We start from the raw sequence: 16863 nt of genomic DNA, 5'->3' as shown, positions 1-16863 counted from the left end.
TTCTTATGTATTTACCTGAGGGGAAAGAGATTTGTATTTACGCAACTACATCATTGATAGCCGTGGATCCTGCATACCATTCTTATGCATTAACATATCAAATTTTTAGTCATTATTCTTGATGAGATTTCATAACTAGATTTGATGGTTATGAGTTGTGAGTTGTGATTGGGCTACTCATATTAATCATCAGCATCATCCATATATGTGTGTGTGGGTCGAGAGATCTGAGTTAAGCAACTACATGGATAGCTGTGGGATCCTCTCATCAGACAACCAATGTGATGCCATCTATCAATTTCTTTGGAAAATTTAAATTCAAACAACACAATTCTTATGTATTTACATATAAGAGAGAGAGAGAGAGAGAGAGAGAGAGAGGATTGATTTTATGCAACTGCATCATGGATGGTCAGGGATCCTCTCTTTAGGCAACCGATGCAGTGCCGCCTAACAATTGTTTTAGGAAAACTCTACTTACATGTACAATTTTTATTTATTGACGTACGAGAGAGAGGGATTTGATATTAGACTATTGCATCATGGATGGCCAAGGGATCCTCTCTTTGGTTAAACATTGCTGCGGAACTCATAATTTTTTTTTAAAAAGTAATTTTCATTCATACCACAATTATTATGTATTTGCATGCAAGAGAGAGAGAGAGAGATATGTTTGGCAACTGCATTCCTCTCTTTAGGCAATCGATGCAGTGCCCCCCTCAATATTTTAGAGAAATTTACTTGCATGTCACATAATTATTATGTATTTAAATGTCATTTTTTGTGTCATTATTCTTATCGAGGCCTCTTAACTTGATTTGATCTTTGTGAACTGTGATTGGGCTGCTACTCAGTTAAAACCTTGTTTTTTTATTTCATTTACTGATTTTATTTTACTTTCACAGAAGAGTATATGTTCTTGATATACTAGAATGTTGACCACTTTTAATTATTTAACACTACATATGAGCGTTGGTGCACCGACTCTTGCACACTTGTCATATTCTGGCACATCATGTCGCTTCGAAGGATATATAATGATTTAAAATATTCATGCCTAGTTTTTCGTAAAAATTTTTATGCTGGCTATCGACTACTTAACATAATCCTCCACTTATCACATTCAGGATTTGGAATTTGGCAATGGCAGCATTGAAGATTATTGTGACGGCCATTTCTCACTATTAAATTAATGCTACACTCAAATTAGCTCACATAAATGGATAAATGTAATTGGCTACTGAAAAATGCCAGCCATTTCACGTTTAGATTTTTATTTTATCCTTCTTTTTCTCAATTGAAATTTCTTTTCATTTTTCTTATCTGAGTTCCAAGTTGTTGGGGCCATCATGTATAATTTAGTTTTATTGTTTTCAAGGCAACTGGAAGGCTATGTTTATTATGTTTTCCCATCTTACAGTTCGTGGTCTACTGTTCTAGTAAGAAAGAAGAGTAATGCTATACTGCAGCAAATTTATGCCTCTGCGTTCCCTCTCAAAAAAGAAAAAATAAAAATAAAAATAAAAAAGGAAGTAGTAGAAGAAGAAGATGCTACATGCATTGGAGAGAGAGAGAGAGACAGAGAGAGAGAGAGAGGTTATGATGTTAGGCAACTGCATCATGGAAGGCTGTGGGACTCTCTCTGCTCAGGCAACCAATGCAGTGCCACCCATCTAATGTTTGTTGTTATTTTTGTGTGGGCCTCGTAACTTTCTTCAAATCAGATCTTACTCATTTTGGTAGAGAATACTTGTGTTTGAATTGCTAGTATGTTACCATTTGGGCAACGATGTTAATGTTGCGCAGCTCTTGCAAGCCATTTATTTGTTTTTTGTTGTGTTTTGTTATGCATGAGACAATGATGATTAGTTTTACTTCAGTACATAACTTGAAGAAATTAAAATGTGCAAGTAGGGCTGTGAATTTCGCTTGGAGATCGTTAATTGCTCGAAAATCGATTTGAATTTTGGCTTAGATGAAGATCGGATTGAAATAAACGAGTCAAACTATGAGTCGAAAATTTTGCAGCAAATTTTTTTGAGCTAATTTTGAGCCTTACATGGATCGTGCTCAAACTAACTCGAGAGTAGTTCGTAGTATTTTTTTTATTTTTTATATGTATGTAATACTAGATAATTTTGAATATAATGAGTTACAAGCCAATTTTGAGCTGGAATGGTTCCAAATAATTAGATTTGAGCTAGTTTATTTTAATTTTGAACTGAATCCTCCCTTCAATTACTCGATTCACTGTCCTTTCTACAGTATACTGAGGGACCAATGTTAGACTATCTTCCAACACCTCCTCGACGTCCTGCAGATCGACCGATTAGGCCGTCAGAATGCTACCTGCGACCTCCCGCAGGTGAGTGGTAATCTCTCAGTCACTAGATGTAGACCGACTAAGAATGTTATATTATTAATTATTATTTTAATTGTTCTTTTTTTAAATTTGATTGTTGTGTTACTCATTATTTTGTGAGATTTATGTTTTAATGTTGTAATGTTTGAATTGGATATTTGTTTTCAAGTTTGAAATGCGCTAGCATGACCAGTTCAAACATAAACACTATACTACAGGGACAAAAAAAAGTATTTATTCAAAAACAATTGCAACACAATTGTTGCAAAACTATAAAAAACAAGCAAATATTCGGCTCCTACACAACAGCTTCTTGGCACAGTTGTTGCACAATAGCTTTTCATTAGGCTGTAGTTGACTCAAATAGACCCTAAATCCTTGTAATATATTAGTGTTTCACAAAACTTGAATTTGTTTTTATTGCCAAATGCCTAGCTTTGAGGAAATATTTCTTTTTATATATAATTTTGTTATTAAAAATAACGGCCAATTTTATACATTCCACCCAATTCTTATGTATTTATATATCTAAGAATGTAAATTTTATTTTGTATATTTATATCACTTAATTTTTCATATTACATAAAAAATCTTAATAATTTAATTTTTAAAAAGTGATGTGCTCGTTGCATCGATACTTTGGAATATATGTAAGAGTTGAAGTTTAGATATTAGGCATATATATGTAAATATTTCTCAAAGTTGTGATATTATTTTTAATTTTAGTATTACATATTTATATCACTCAATTCTTTTATATTTACATTTGTAACTAGTAAAATGGATGGTACTTTATAAATTGAGGATGTGTAAATGCAAAAAAGTAGAGTTTCGATGTGGGCCATGTAAATAATTATGAGAATTCATTGGTTTTAGAAATAAAGAAATATTGCCTCAGTACTACGCATGTTAAACTACGTGCGTATCCCATCAAATGTCGTCATGTGTAAAGCTCGGCCCCACCTATTAAAGCAAATAAAAATAATAAAAATATAATTTTAATTTGTATTCGCGACCCGGTCCGACCCTAAACACAAACCCGTCTAAAATGTCTTTTCATTTTCTCCACACTTTCATTTTCTCCGCACAATTACGAGTTTAGGGTTTACTCTCCGTATCGTCTTTCTCGGCGAAGTGCATCCTCCATTATTGGCGAAAATCTAGGCATTCTCCGTCACGCAAGCGAAGGTGACCATGACGTCCAGTCGTTTGTTAAAATTACGGAATGCATCTAAACCAAAGTAATGAAATACAAGTAACACATCAGTAATACAACAATAGCACAACAATACCACATCAATAGCATAACACACAAGTAACATACTAGTAATACATAAAAAATACAATAATACCACGTCAGTAACTTATGTTGAATTGTTATTATTATGTTATGGAGGTTTTATTGAGGTGTCACTGATGTGTAAACAAGAGTAAACCTCATGGTGAGCTTCATATCACATGAATAACACATCAATAACAAATAGTGCATCTTCATATGGTTCTAATAATGTGTTATTGTCTCTTTAATTTTCAGGATCATGAGTGCGAGAATTTTCAACTGTAGATGTCATCCATCTGCTGTGAGAGGTGTCTTGGATGCAATTCGAGATCTGGTTTTAGAGGAGACTTAATAATTTAAAGAAAATCAGGGTGTTCAATTTCTTTGACATGCCCCCATATCCCAAGGACACTGTCATGACTTTACATATTCTGAGATGTTGGGATAATGAAAGAGAGGTCTTCAAAATGGGTGGAAAGGAAGTTAAGTTACATGCTGACCACGTGGCTTTGTTGATAGGGATACCAAACAGAGGAGAGTATTTCATGAAAGAAAGAACCCCTATCAAACGTGGCTGCCAGAAAAATAAATAACCAAATAAAAAACTTTTTTGCAGGAGTTTCCACCCCTTCTTTTGAGCAGTTGTATCTGAAATTCATACTAACTAATTTATTTTTTTCTTCAAACAATTTTCATATGTATGCAGAGCTATCTTCTTTTGCTGTAAATGTACAAACTTTTTCTCCCTTTAATTGGTCTACTGTCATATATGATATGATCATCGATCAAGTGAGAATCGTGTCCATGAAATTAAGGCAGAATAAGTCGTTTGACTATATTCAAGGATTTGTATTTCTTTTAACGGTAAGTATTTGTTGTTTACATTAAAACATTATTTTTCTGAATTTTTATTTTGTTGTATTAACTTTTGCATGCATGTTGATGGTGTAAAATATCCTCATCTTTGATTTTACGAGCACAGCTCTCTATTAACTCCTGTTGCACCTGAGGCTAGCCCTTGCATTCTGAGTTGGTCAACCAATCATGGGTTGAGTGCTGAGAAGTTTCATGAAGTTTTTAAGAGACTTGATCATGTAAATCATTTAATTTTTATTACAGCTTATTGTCACCTCTGTTTAATATCTTATTAAGAATGCTTACAACGATTTTGACGAATACATTTTTATTGTAGGTTAATGATGAATTCTTAGATTTGAGGGAATATGAAGTACAACTATTCGCAAATCTAGAGCAGGGACCACCGAGTCTTGCAAGCCAACTTACACAACACGAAACTACTGCAGGACCATGTTCACCGAGATCGTATGCCAAAAGTATAATTGTTTCTGGTAATATAACTCCAGTACCTGGACATACGACGGAGAGTGCTGATTTTGGGGTACTATTTGAGATGCTGAAATCTCAGGAACAAATAAGCTTAAATATACAAAATACAGTGACTGGTATGTATTGACAGACGGATACTGTGGTAGAAGCATTGTCCACCCTTATAGTATTAGTACACAAATTATTTGAAACTAAGGCTGACAAGGTTGTTGAGAAAACAATATCCGATACAAGTTAAACTCAACTCCAAAGTAAGAAGACCAACAACAGTGGACATCAGCAGAAGAGGACAGTGGACCTCCCTGTATCTCAATACCAGTTCAAGAGAACGTAGAAAAAATGATGATGTGAATATTATTTATCGTGTAAATACAGTTGTTCCCGAAGAAACAATAAGACATGTACAAAACACAGATTTTTTGTTCAAAACGTAGATTTTTTGTTCCCAAGTACAATCTATGTGGATGTTATTGATCATACAAAGGATATTATTGCATCCAGCTGATCTTGTACATGCAGATGTTCCCGGACAGGCCCAAGACACCGAAGAACCAATAAGAGAAGCACAAGACGTAGATTTGGTGATGAGACAATCCATGAAGACCCCAAAGAAGTAGAACGAGCAATAAAGGGTGTTCTTGAATCTCTGTCCCATTCGGTGAGTACGTCATTTTAATTTGTATTATATGATATACATTCTTACTTTATTTTTTCTAACAATATTTTTTTTAGACGTGTCTTCTGACTTCCGCTGTAAATACTGATTCAAATAAGGGTATTCCTAAGAGGTCCAAGTTTCAGATGAAAATGTACATACTGAATTCAATTTAGATGAAGAAATCTTAGATCTAGCTGGTTATCAACAAATTTCGAGTCAAAGCCACAGTTCTAATGCAGACGAATATGTTATAGTTGTAAGAAAAAAAAATATAGCTATGTAGTTTGAAGCATATCTTATATGTTTTTATTTTGTTTATCTATAGATTGTTTTCTTTTGCAGCTACGTCTTCCGACTTCAACTATTGAGTATCCTGGTAGGTCATTGATACCAATTGAAATGTTGGAAGAAATAGACCAGTGTCTATCCAGATACTCTGGACGGTAAGAAAATATCCACCACTGTTTTATTGTTACACAGTTTTGTTGTATTTAATTAAAAGAAACTTTCTTTCTTATCAATGCATAGACGTTTTAATTAACAGAGGCTATATTTTGATTTACAGATCGACACTCGAAGACATACTCATGCCAGCAGTAACACAAAAGGCACAGCATAAATACACCCTAAATTTTACCAGTAAACACCACAAACAAAATGACAATACCAGAACAAAATGAAAACCCTAAACTAAAATAAAACTAGATATCATTACAGACTCACCTGATCTTTAAAGTTCAGGCTGAATGATGACATCTCAACGTTCATAGAGAATTTCATCGATACCCTAGCTATTGCGAAGTTGCGAACGGAGCTGTGAACGGAGCTGCGAAATATTTCTTCACCCTCGAATAGAACAACCTGTAAGCGCGAAATATTTTTATGCTGGCCGGAAAATTTTTAGGGTTCGGGTTTAAGGTCAGACCGGGTCGTGAATAATAAGAAATTTATTTCCCTATGTTTTAATAGGTGGGGTCGGGCTTTCCATGTGGCGACATTATATTGGATACACACATAGCTTAACATAATGTCCACGGGAGTAACACATTTAATAACACCTAGAGTAACACGTAGATAACACGAGAGTAACACGTGAATAACACGTGAATAGCATGGGAATAACACGTGAATAACATGGAATAACATGAGAATAACATGTGCCTTGCGTTACTGCTCTCTTAATACGCTGTCTTGCAGCGAATATTCCCCATGTTACCGGCCTCTGTTAATTATAACGTCGCTGTATTGATAAGAAAGATTTTTTTTAATCAAATATAGCAAAACTGCGTAACATTAAAACAATGGTGGACATTTGCTTACCGTCTAGTATATCTGGATAGAAACTGATTTATTTTTTCCTACATTTCAATTGGTATCAATGACCTACCAGGATACTCAATAGTTGAAGCCGGAGGACGTAGCTGCAAAAGAAAATAATTCATGGATAACACAAAATAAGAACATATAAGATATGCTTGAAAGTACATAGCTATATTTTTTTTCTTATAATTTTCTACAACTATAGCATATTCGTCTGCATTAGAACAATGGCTTTGACTCAAAATTTGTTGATAACCAGTTGGATCTAAGATTTCTTCATCTAAATTGAATTCAGTATGTACATTTTCATCTGAAACTTTGACCTCTTGGGAAGCACCCTTATTTGAATCAGTATTTACAGCGGAAGTCAGCAGATGCGTCAAAAAAAATATTGTTAGAAAAAATAAAGTAGGAATGTATATCATATAGTACAAATTAGAATAATATACTCACCGAATGGAACAGAGATTCAAGAACATTTTATTGCTCGTTCTACTTCTTTGGGGTCTTCATGGATTGTCTCATCACCCAAATCTCCGTCTTGTGCTTTTCTTATTGTTTCTTCGGCGTTTTGGGTATGTCCGGGAACATCTGTATATACAGGATCAACTGGATGCACAATATTCTTTGTAGGATCAATAACATCCACATAGGTTGTACTTGAGAACAAAAAATCTGTATTTTGTGCATGTCTTATTGTTTCTTCGGGAACATCTGTATTTACACGAGTAATAATATCCACATCATCGTTTTTTCTACGTCTTCTCTTAAACTGGTATTGAGATACAGGGGGGTCCATTGTCTTCTTTTGCTGATGTTCACTGTTCCTGGTCTTCTTACTTTGGAGTTGAGTTTGACTTGTATCGGATATTGTTTTCTCAACAACCTTGTCAGCCTTAGTTTCAAATAATCTGTACCAAACCTCTAAGAGTGGACAATGCTTCTACCACAGTATTCATCTGTCTACTCATACCAATCACTGTATTTTGTATATTTAAACTTATTTGTTCCTGAGATTTCAGCATCTCAAATAGTACCTCGAAATCAACACTCTCCGTCACTCTTTGGTTGTATGTTCAGGTACTGGGGTTATATCACTAGAAACAATTGTACTCTTGGCATACGATCTGGGTGAAGATGGTTCTGCAGTAATTTCGTGTTGTGGAAGTTGCCTTGCAGGACTCGGTGGTCCCTGCTCTGGATTTGCGAACAGTTGTACTTCATCTTCCCTCAAATCTAAGAATCATTCATTAATCTATAATAAAAATGTATTCGTCAAAATCTTTGTAAGTATTCTTAAAAAGCTATTAATAAAGGTGACAATAAGCTGTAATAAAAATTAAATGATTTATATAATCAAGTCTCTTAAAGGTTTCATGAATCTTCTCAGCACTCAACCAATGATTGGTTGACCACCTCAGAATGCGAGGTCTAGCGTCAAGTGCAGCACGAGTTAACAGAGAGGTGTGCTTGAAAAACTAAAGCTGAGGATGTTTTACACTATCAACATGCATGTAAAATATAATACAAAATAAAAATTCAGAAGAATAATATTTTAATGTAAACAACAAATACTTACCATTAAAAGAAATATAAATCTTTGAATATAGCTAATCGACTTATTCTGTCTTAATTTCATGGAGGCGATTCTCACTTGATCGATGATCATATCACATAAGACAACAGACCAATTAAAGGATGGAAAAGCTTGTACATTTACAACAAAAGAAAATAGCTCTGCAGACACATGAAAATTGTTTGAAGGAAAAAATAAATTAGTTAGTTTAAATTTCAGATACAACTACTCAAAAGGAGGGGTGGAAGCTCCTACTAAAAAGTTTGTCAGTTCGTTCTATATTTGTCTGGCATCCACGTTTGATAGGGGTCCTTTCTTCCATGAAATAGACTCTCCTCTATTTGACATCCCTATCAACAAAGCCATGTGGTCAGCATGTAACAACCTCCTTTCCACTCATTTTGAAGACCCACCTCTCATTATCCCAACATCTCACAGAATATGTAAAGTCATGACATTGTTCTAGGGATATGGGGGCATGTCAAAGAAATTGAACACCCTAATTTCCGTTAAATTATTAATAGTTTCCTTTGAAAGCAGATCTCGAATTACATCCAAGGCACCTCTCACTGCAGATGAACATCTACAGTTGAAAGTCCTTGCACTCATGATGCTGCAAATTAAAGAAACAATAACACATTATTAGAACCATATGGAGATGCACTATTTGTTATTGATGTATTATTCATGTGATATGAAGCTCACCATGGGGTGCTACTCTTGTTACACATCATTAACACCTCAATAAAACCTTTATAACATAATAATAACAATTCAACGTAAGTTACTCCGGTGTTGTTTGAGTTATCACATGAATAACACATCAGTAACACATCAATAATACAGGAATAAAACATCAATTTTACATCAGTAACACATAAATAACACATCTAATACACTTAATTAACAATCACAAGAATAACACAGGAAATTGATGTGTTATTTTAAATTAACAGTATCGATAAACAGAAGCACATGAATAACACATTAATAAGACGAGAATAATACATGAGTAACACACCAGAATAACACAGTAATAACTATACACAGAAGCATGAATAATACAGAAGCATAACTAATTACACACCAGTAACACATGAATAACACATGAATCACACTTGATTAACAATCACCCTAAACAGGAGCATATCACATCAATAATATATGATTAACACGGAAATAACTCATGAGTAATACACCAATAACAGAGTTAAAACACAAGAAAATGATACATGAATAATACACGAATAATACAAGAATAACACATCAAAATTATGTCATGGAGATATCTGTGAGTCTACTGAATTTGGTTTTATACAGTTATTGAGGTAGGGTTATTTCTGTGCTAATGATTCAAAGTCATGCTGTGTTACTTGTGTGGTAGTGATGTAGTATTATTATATTTTTTATGTCTTACTAGTATGTTACTTGTGTGCTATGCTATTGATGTGGTATTGTTGTGTTACTGTTGTGTTACTGATGTGTTACTTGTATTTCATGACTCTGGTTTAGGTGCATACCGTGATTTTAACGAACGATTGGATGCCATGGTCACATTCGCTTGCGTGCTGGAGAATGCCTAGGGTTTCACCAATAATGGAGGATGCGCTTCGCCGAGAAAGATGATACGGAGACTAAACCCTAAACTCGTAATAGTGCGGAGAAAATGAAATAGTGCGGAGAAAATGAAAAGGCAAAAAAAAGGCAGGCTCAGGTTTAGGGTCAGGCCGTGTCGCGAATATAAATTAAAATTATATTTCTATTATTTTTATTTGCTTTAATAGGTGGGGTTGGGCTTTACACATGACGACATTTGATTGGATATGCATGTAGTTTAACATGCGTAGTACTGAGGCAATATTTCTTCATTTTTAAGAGCATTGAATTCTCATATTTATTTACATGGCCCAACATCGTTCAAAGACCATTCTCCTCTCTGCACAAAACCCTTGCTAATGTCCCTTCTCCTATCGGTTTCGTTAAAATCCATACCTCCTGAATAACCTCTATATGCATGCAAAACTGCATCCGTACTCCGTACGTAAATATTTGTCGTCTTCATGACGGAACCCTCGCGATACTGTCGCGATTGGGCTAACTTGGAAGGCAGCGATGGGATCGCCTGAAGAGAGGGTACCCTAAACCCTAAAACCCTAAACCCTAAATCCTAGATTTGATATCAGGCAATTGCATTATGGATGAGCGGGGGATCCTCACTTCAGATAACCTATGCAGTGCTACATATTTAGCATTCAATTCTTACGAGGGAGAGAGAGAGAGGTTGCAAGATTTAATGCTAGGATACGGCGGGAAGCCCTTGTTTTTGTTCGGCTTGTTTGTTTAGGAATGAATCATACAAGGGCTACTTAATGAGTTGATGATTTAGTCCACACAGTTCTTATCAATCTAGATTTAGAAGAAAGAGAGATATTTAGAGATTTGATGTTAGGGAATCCCATCTTGGATGACCGGGGGATACTCTTTTTAGAATCAATGTAGGGCAATTGCATCATGGATGCATCATGGATGGCTGTGGATTTTCTATTCTGGGAAATTTGCATACAGAGCACACAGTTCTCATGTATCAGCGTATCCCTTTTTTATCTCCTTATTCTTGAGGAGGTTTTCTTACTAGATTTGTTGTTTGTGAGTTGTGATTGGAATACTCATCATAATAATCAACATCAACATTGATGGAGAGATGGATCAGGTGTTACGCAGCTACATCATAGATTGCTCGGGGATAGCCTCTTCAGGTAACCGATGCAGTTCCATCCATCAAATTTTCATGGAAATTTACATACATACAACACAATTCTTTATGTTTTATACATACAATACATATATATATATAGTACCACCCATCAATTTTCTAAGAGAAGTTTACATACTATCACACATTTCTTTTGTGTTAAAATATTAAAATTTTTGTGTCATTATCACTGATGAAGCCTCCTAACTAATTTTGATCAGGTTAATCATAATCATCCATATATAACTATGGTTAGAATTATTGTGATTGGGCTACTCATCATCATCATCATCATTCACACACACACCCACATAGATATACATAGAGAGAGAGAGAGAGAGAGAGAGAGAGAGAGAGATATCTGATGGTAAGCAATTACAAGGATGGCTAAGGGAACCTCTCTTCAGGCAATCGATGCAGTGTCACCCATCAAATTTTAGAAAAATTTTCATACATACCACACAATTATTATGTATTACATGAGAGAGAGAGAGAGAGAGATAGATTTGATGTTTGACAACGTCATCATGGATGGTCGAGATCTTTCTTTAGGCAATAGTTTTTTAAGAAAAAATTTACGTACATACCACACGATTCTCATGTATTAACATATCAATTTTCTTATGTCATTTTTTATAAGGCCTCTTAACTAAATGTGATGGTTGAGAATTTTAATTGTGTCATTTTCAACAGTTAAATTTAACAATGAAATTTCATGATTTAGATGAAAAGCGAATCATATATGGTTAATAAAGTCGCTTGGTAGACTTCCATGCAGTCATCTAATGGTGATATAGATACATCATTTTTAATAAGCCTTAGGCATGGGCTCGAAAAGAGACAAGACTAGTTTATAAATGTAGAGAAGTTCATGCATATTAAAGCATGCAACATGTCTGAAGATCATTTAGGCAACATAACAGATTTTAAGTAGGGAAATTTACATACATACCACTTAATTCTTATTTACATACATATGTACATAGAGAGAGAGAGAGAGATTTGATGTTAGGCAACTGCATCAAGGGAACTGATGCAATGCCATCTATCAATTTTCATTTAGGAAAATTTACCTACAGGCCACACGGTTCTTCTGTATTAACATATCAATTTTTCTATCATTATTCTTGATGATAACAATTTTTATATCAATAGTCTTGATGTGGTCTATTAGCTTGATTTGATTGTTGGAATTGTGATTGGGCTCCTCCTCCTCCTCCTCCTCCATATATATATATATATATATAGAGAGAGAGAGAGAGAGTGTGTGTGTGTGTGATCTATCAATTCTTTTTTGGAAATTTACACAATTCTTTTGTTTTTACATACAAAATAGAGAGATATGAGAGATCTTGGGTTTGTTTCAGGTAGCTGTTTGATTGCTTTGCAATTCGAACCATCTGCTCGGCTCTGTTTGAGAGTGATTTGTTGCTGCTTTATGAAAAATTCTATGGTTGGAACGTGTGTTTTTCAACTTCAGTTGTTAGAGTGTGATGACTGCTAAAAAGTTACGGTCTAATTTTTTTAAAAATAAAATAAATTTATAAAAGCAACTGTAGCTTTTTGAATAGATGAAGCTGCCCCAAACAAACCCTTAATGCTTGACAATTGCATAATAAATGGCCTAGGGATCCTCTCTTCAACCATCAGGTGCAGTGTCACCCATCAATTTCTTAGGTAAATATACATACATACCACAATTATTATGTATTTACATCGCGAGGGAGAGGGAGAGGGAGGGAGATTTTTTTGTTGCTTGGAAATTGCTTCATGGATGGCCAGGATCCTCTCTTCAGGCAATCAGCAGCGCTGCCCATCAATTTTTGTAGGAAAATTTACATCATACCAGAAAATTCTTACGTATTAACATATCAAATTTTTTTGTCGTTATTTTGATGAGGCCTCCTAACTAGATTTTATGGTTGTGACCGTGATTGGGCTACTCAGTTTGCAAGTAGTAAATGTATTGTTCCTTTTTACACCATTTCCAAAGTGTTGTTTTTATTTTGAGTAGTTCCATGCTCTCTCTTATTCCCTGCATCGTTACTTATCTGCAAAACTTTGAATAAAATTGTCGTGTACTGATTTTTTTTCAATTGCACAGAAAAATATATTTTCTTGACATATTAGTATGTTGCTTGCTGGGCAGTGATGTTTTTGTTGCTCAGCCCTTGATTGAATTTAGTTTATTTTGTTTTTTTACAACAAAGGGGCCATAGGCGAACATTCGGTTGGTTGGTCGGTTGGTTGTGATGGATCAATTTTTATACTTATCAAACCGATTGCAACCGAAATCTGAAATTTGAATAACCGAACCAATCAAAGTTTTGATGAAAGCAAACCAACCAAACCTAAATTTAATTGGGTCTAAATAGTTTGGTTATGAATGAATTAAAGTTTAGTTGTTAGTTGGGGTTCGGTGATGAGCAAACATCAATAATTAGGCATCTTAAATGTATAATGTCAATTTAATTTAGTGATTCTTCCATTTAATTTCAAACTTTTTGTTTGTTTGGTTAAATGAAAATTAAAATCAAAGAAAACTGAATATTGAGATTTAAAAAATAAAAAATAAAAAATAAGAAAACATTTTGAAACAGAACCTTCAACTGGACTTTTTTGGATCGGGTTGATGTTTTGGTTTTGACCAAATCATATGATAATTTTCATTTTTGTATGCCTTTTTTAAAATTGCAAATTTGCAAGACGGGCTTAAATGCTTAATATTGTGTATCACCTGTTTTGGGGAAGTATCCTTTATTACATTTTCAGATGGGAATGTAGAGGGCCAGTCACTGGAGGTATGGGAATGTGATTTATTTTCTTCGTTTATATGTCAACCCCTATCCTTTCTCTAGCTTATTTTGGGTTTCTTGTTTGTCATTATTCCTAATGGACAAAGTCATGGAATCTTTTGCAGCATTTTTGTGGCGGAAGCTCTCCATTAAAACTCCTCGCTATAAAAATTTCGAACTATTTTTTCACAATAGTAAATTATGATTAAATTAGCTAAATTAGCCGCTTGTGTTAGAAGTAGACTACTTTTTCCTGTATCTCAAGAACCAGACTGTCAAAAATGCATTTTTTTCGTTTTTTATTTATTGTAATTCTCTTCTTTTTTTTGACAATTTTTCTACTTAGTGAGGGTTGCCTTCTTTTTTAACAATTTTTTTGCTGATGCTGAGCTTGTTCATCAGAAATATATTTTTTGTTTCTTCTTAGTTATACAATCTTTGGGGTCGCCAAATTGGTGATAATGATGAATACATTTTTATATGTTTCATTATTTCTTCATTCTCCTATTCCATTCCATTACGTTCCATTAAATTGAGAACAAGTATCAGTCTCTTTGAACATTATAATTAGCATTCACGAATATATTTGTTAGTGGACATTAGAGATCACTTTTTTTTTTCTTTTGTTTATGTTTTGATTTGAAAAAAAACATATTTGATTAAGATATGAATATTTTTACAAATATTAAATCAATTTATTTTTTTTTCTTTTGTCTACCCCTGTCTTTCTTAACATAAGTCGAATCTAAAACATCTACTATTCTAATCTGATCATGAGATGGTCGACGTTTAATGTGACCAAACTATCTAAAACTACTCTCTCTAATTTTGTTTGTCACTGGAGCTACATCAATCCTATCACGAATAAATTCGTTCCGCTTTTTGTCTCTAAGTATATAGCCACTCATCCACCTGATCATTCTCATGTTCGCAACACAACTTAGTTTTATGCTTCTCTTTTAAAGGCCAACATTCAGTGCCATAGAGCATTGCAGGTCTGACTACCATCTTATAAAATTCTCTTTTCAGTCCAAGATGTACTTTTCTATCATACAATAGGCCCGAAGCAGTCCTCCACATCAACCAATCAACTTGAATTTTACTAATAGCATCCCCATCAATATCACTATCAATTTGAACAATAGACCCGAGATATCTAAAATGTTTGCACTTCTCAATAATTTGATCACCAATAGTTACATTTCTATCACTAGAGCTACTGCTATTAAAATTACATTCCATGTTTTTAGTTCTAAATTTTAGTTCTACTCAAACGATGACCTTTAGACTCCAAGGTAGACCTTCATAATTCAAGTTTTTCCTGAGCTTTTTCTCTCGTCTTATCCACGAGAAGAATAATGGTAGAGGAAATGATGACTAACAAAATTAAAATCTCATAGTTATATCATCTTAGGTTTGTTGCTAGAGGAGGTAATCAACAACATCATTGATAGTGCCTAGGGAGTGAGCATCCGGTTGGTTTGGATGGATTGGTTTTTAAATTGGTCGAAGCGATTATAAGTGAAATCCGAAAAATCAAATCAATGGTTGTTTTGATAAAAGTGAACCGACCAAACTTAAATTTAATTTTGGTTTAAACGGTTTGGTTGCAAACAACAAAATTTGGTTGTTAGTTGAAGTCTGATTATGAACAGATTCATGATTCTTGAATTGCATATCTTACATATAGAAGATTGTTTTAATTTCATGTATCCAAATCAAACCAATAACTGAAAACCATTTATTGAGGTATTAATTAACAAAAGCCAAAAAGCTTTTTGAAACTGAACCGAATAAATCAAACTTGGTGGATTTGTTTTTTGGTGTTACTAATTAATACACACACTTAGGATTGCCACCATAAAATCCTTCTTATTGTTTTTATAAGGCTTCTAAATAAACTGGATGGCTCTGACTGGGCTATTCAGGTTGAATACAAAATATGTTGTTTACAATTACACCATTTCCAGTTTCCTTCCTGGTAGTTGGATGTCGAGTCTCTTGTTTCCTGCTTAGTAGGAGAGTTCATGCTTGTCGCTCTTATAAGAATTACGTGGATACCTTTAGAATAGTTTTTCAAACCTGATTTGAACATTTTCCCAAAGAAGAGTATAGATGCTTTTGAAATGCTAGTATGTTACCCACTTGAAAATGTTGTTTAAGTTTTTATTTTTCACAGCCCTTAGAAGTTTAATTTAATTTGTTATGGAAGAGGTAACTGCATTATTAATGATGGTTTTGGGCTCTGAAATTTTTTTTTGTTATTGTGGATAACTGTATTATGAATGATTTTCTTTGGCTCCAAAAATTCGATGCAGCTCTCTCGTTGTTTAAGAGAACTTTTTTATGTTTGATATTCCTAGTCAAATATTTTTAAGGTACATTGGATTGTATGTAAGACATTACTCAAAGATTTTGCCCAAATTTAGTGTGTATTCTAAGACTTGAGGTTTGAGGTTTTCTATAGGCGCTATGTCCTTGAAATTTATCACATTGAGCTTAAAGTTGATGGTGGGGTAAATAATGACAAACCCGAGCAAGATCTCATTATTCTTTCATTTCGTGTTGTCACTGCCCCTGATCTACTTAATTAGAAGAGGTAGTGAACTTGGTTTTATTTTAACATATCAAATCTTTGTCATATTTTTTTTTTATGAGGCCTCCTAACTAGATTTGATGGTTGTGAATTGCGATTGGGCAACTCATCATTATCATTATCATTATCATTATTATTACTATTATTATTATTATTATTATTATTATTATTATCATTA

General features: G+C 34.0%; 2 protein-coding genes across 2 annotated transcripts in view; both read left to right on the top strand.

Annotated features, from left to right (window-relative positions):
- LOC110019852 (beta-fructofuranosidase, insoluble isoenzyme CWINV3-like) overlaps positions 1 to 16863 on the top strand; it is an 87550-nt gene that overhangs the window by 63619 nt on the left and 7068 nt on the right.
- LOC110019862 overlaps positions 2236 to 16863 on the top strand; it is a 19504-nt gene continuing 4876 nt past the window's right edge. The window contains exon 1 of the mRNA XM_020717722.1: positions 2236 to 2365. Within this exon, the coding sequence (XP_020573381.1) occupies positions 2343 to 2365 (23 nt within the window). The 5' untranslated portion in view covers positions 2236 to 2342. The remainder of the gene's footprint in view (positions 2366 to 16863) is intronic.

This window comes from Phalaenopsis equestris, unplaced genomic scaffold (assembly GCF_001263595.1).
Source record: "Phalaenopsis equestris unplaced genomic scaffold, ASM126359v1 Scaffold000084, whole genome shotgun sequence".
Taxonomy (NCBI): Eukaryota; Viridiplantae; Streptophyta; class Magnoliopsida; order Asparagales; family Orchidaceae; genus Phalaenopsis; species Phalaenopsis equestris.
Note: the sequence above shows the minus strand (reverse complement) of the source record. Positions and strands in the feature narration are given on the sequence as shown.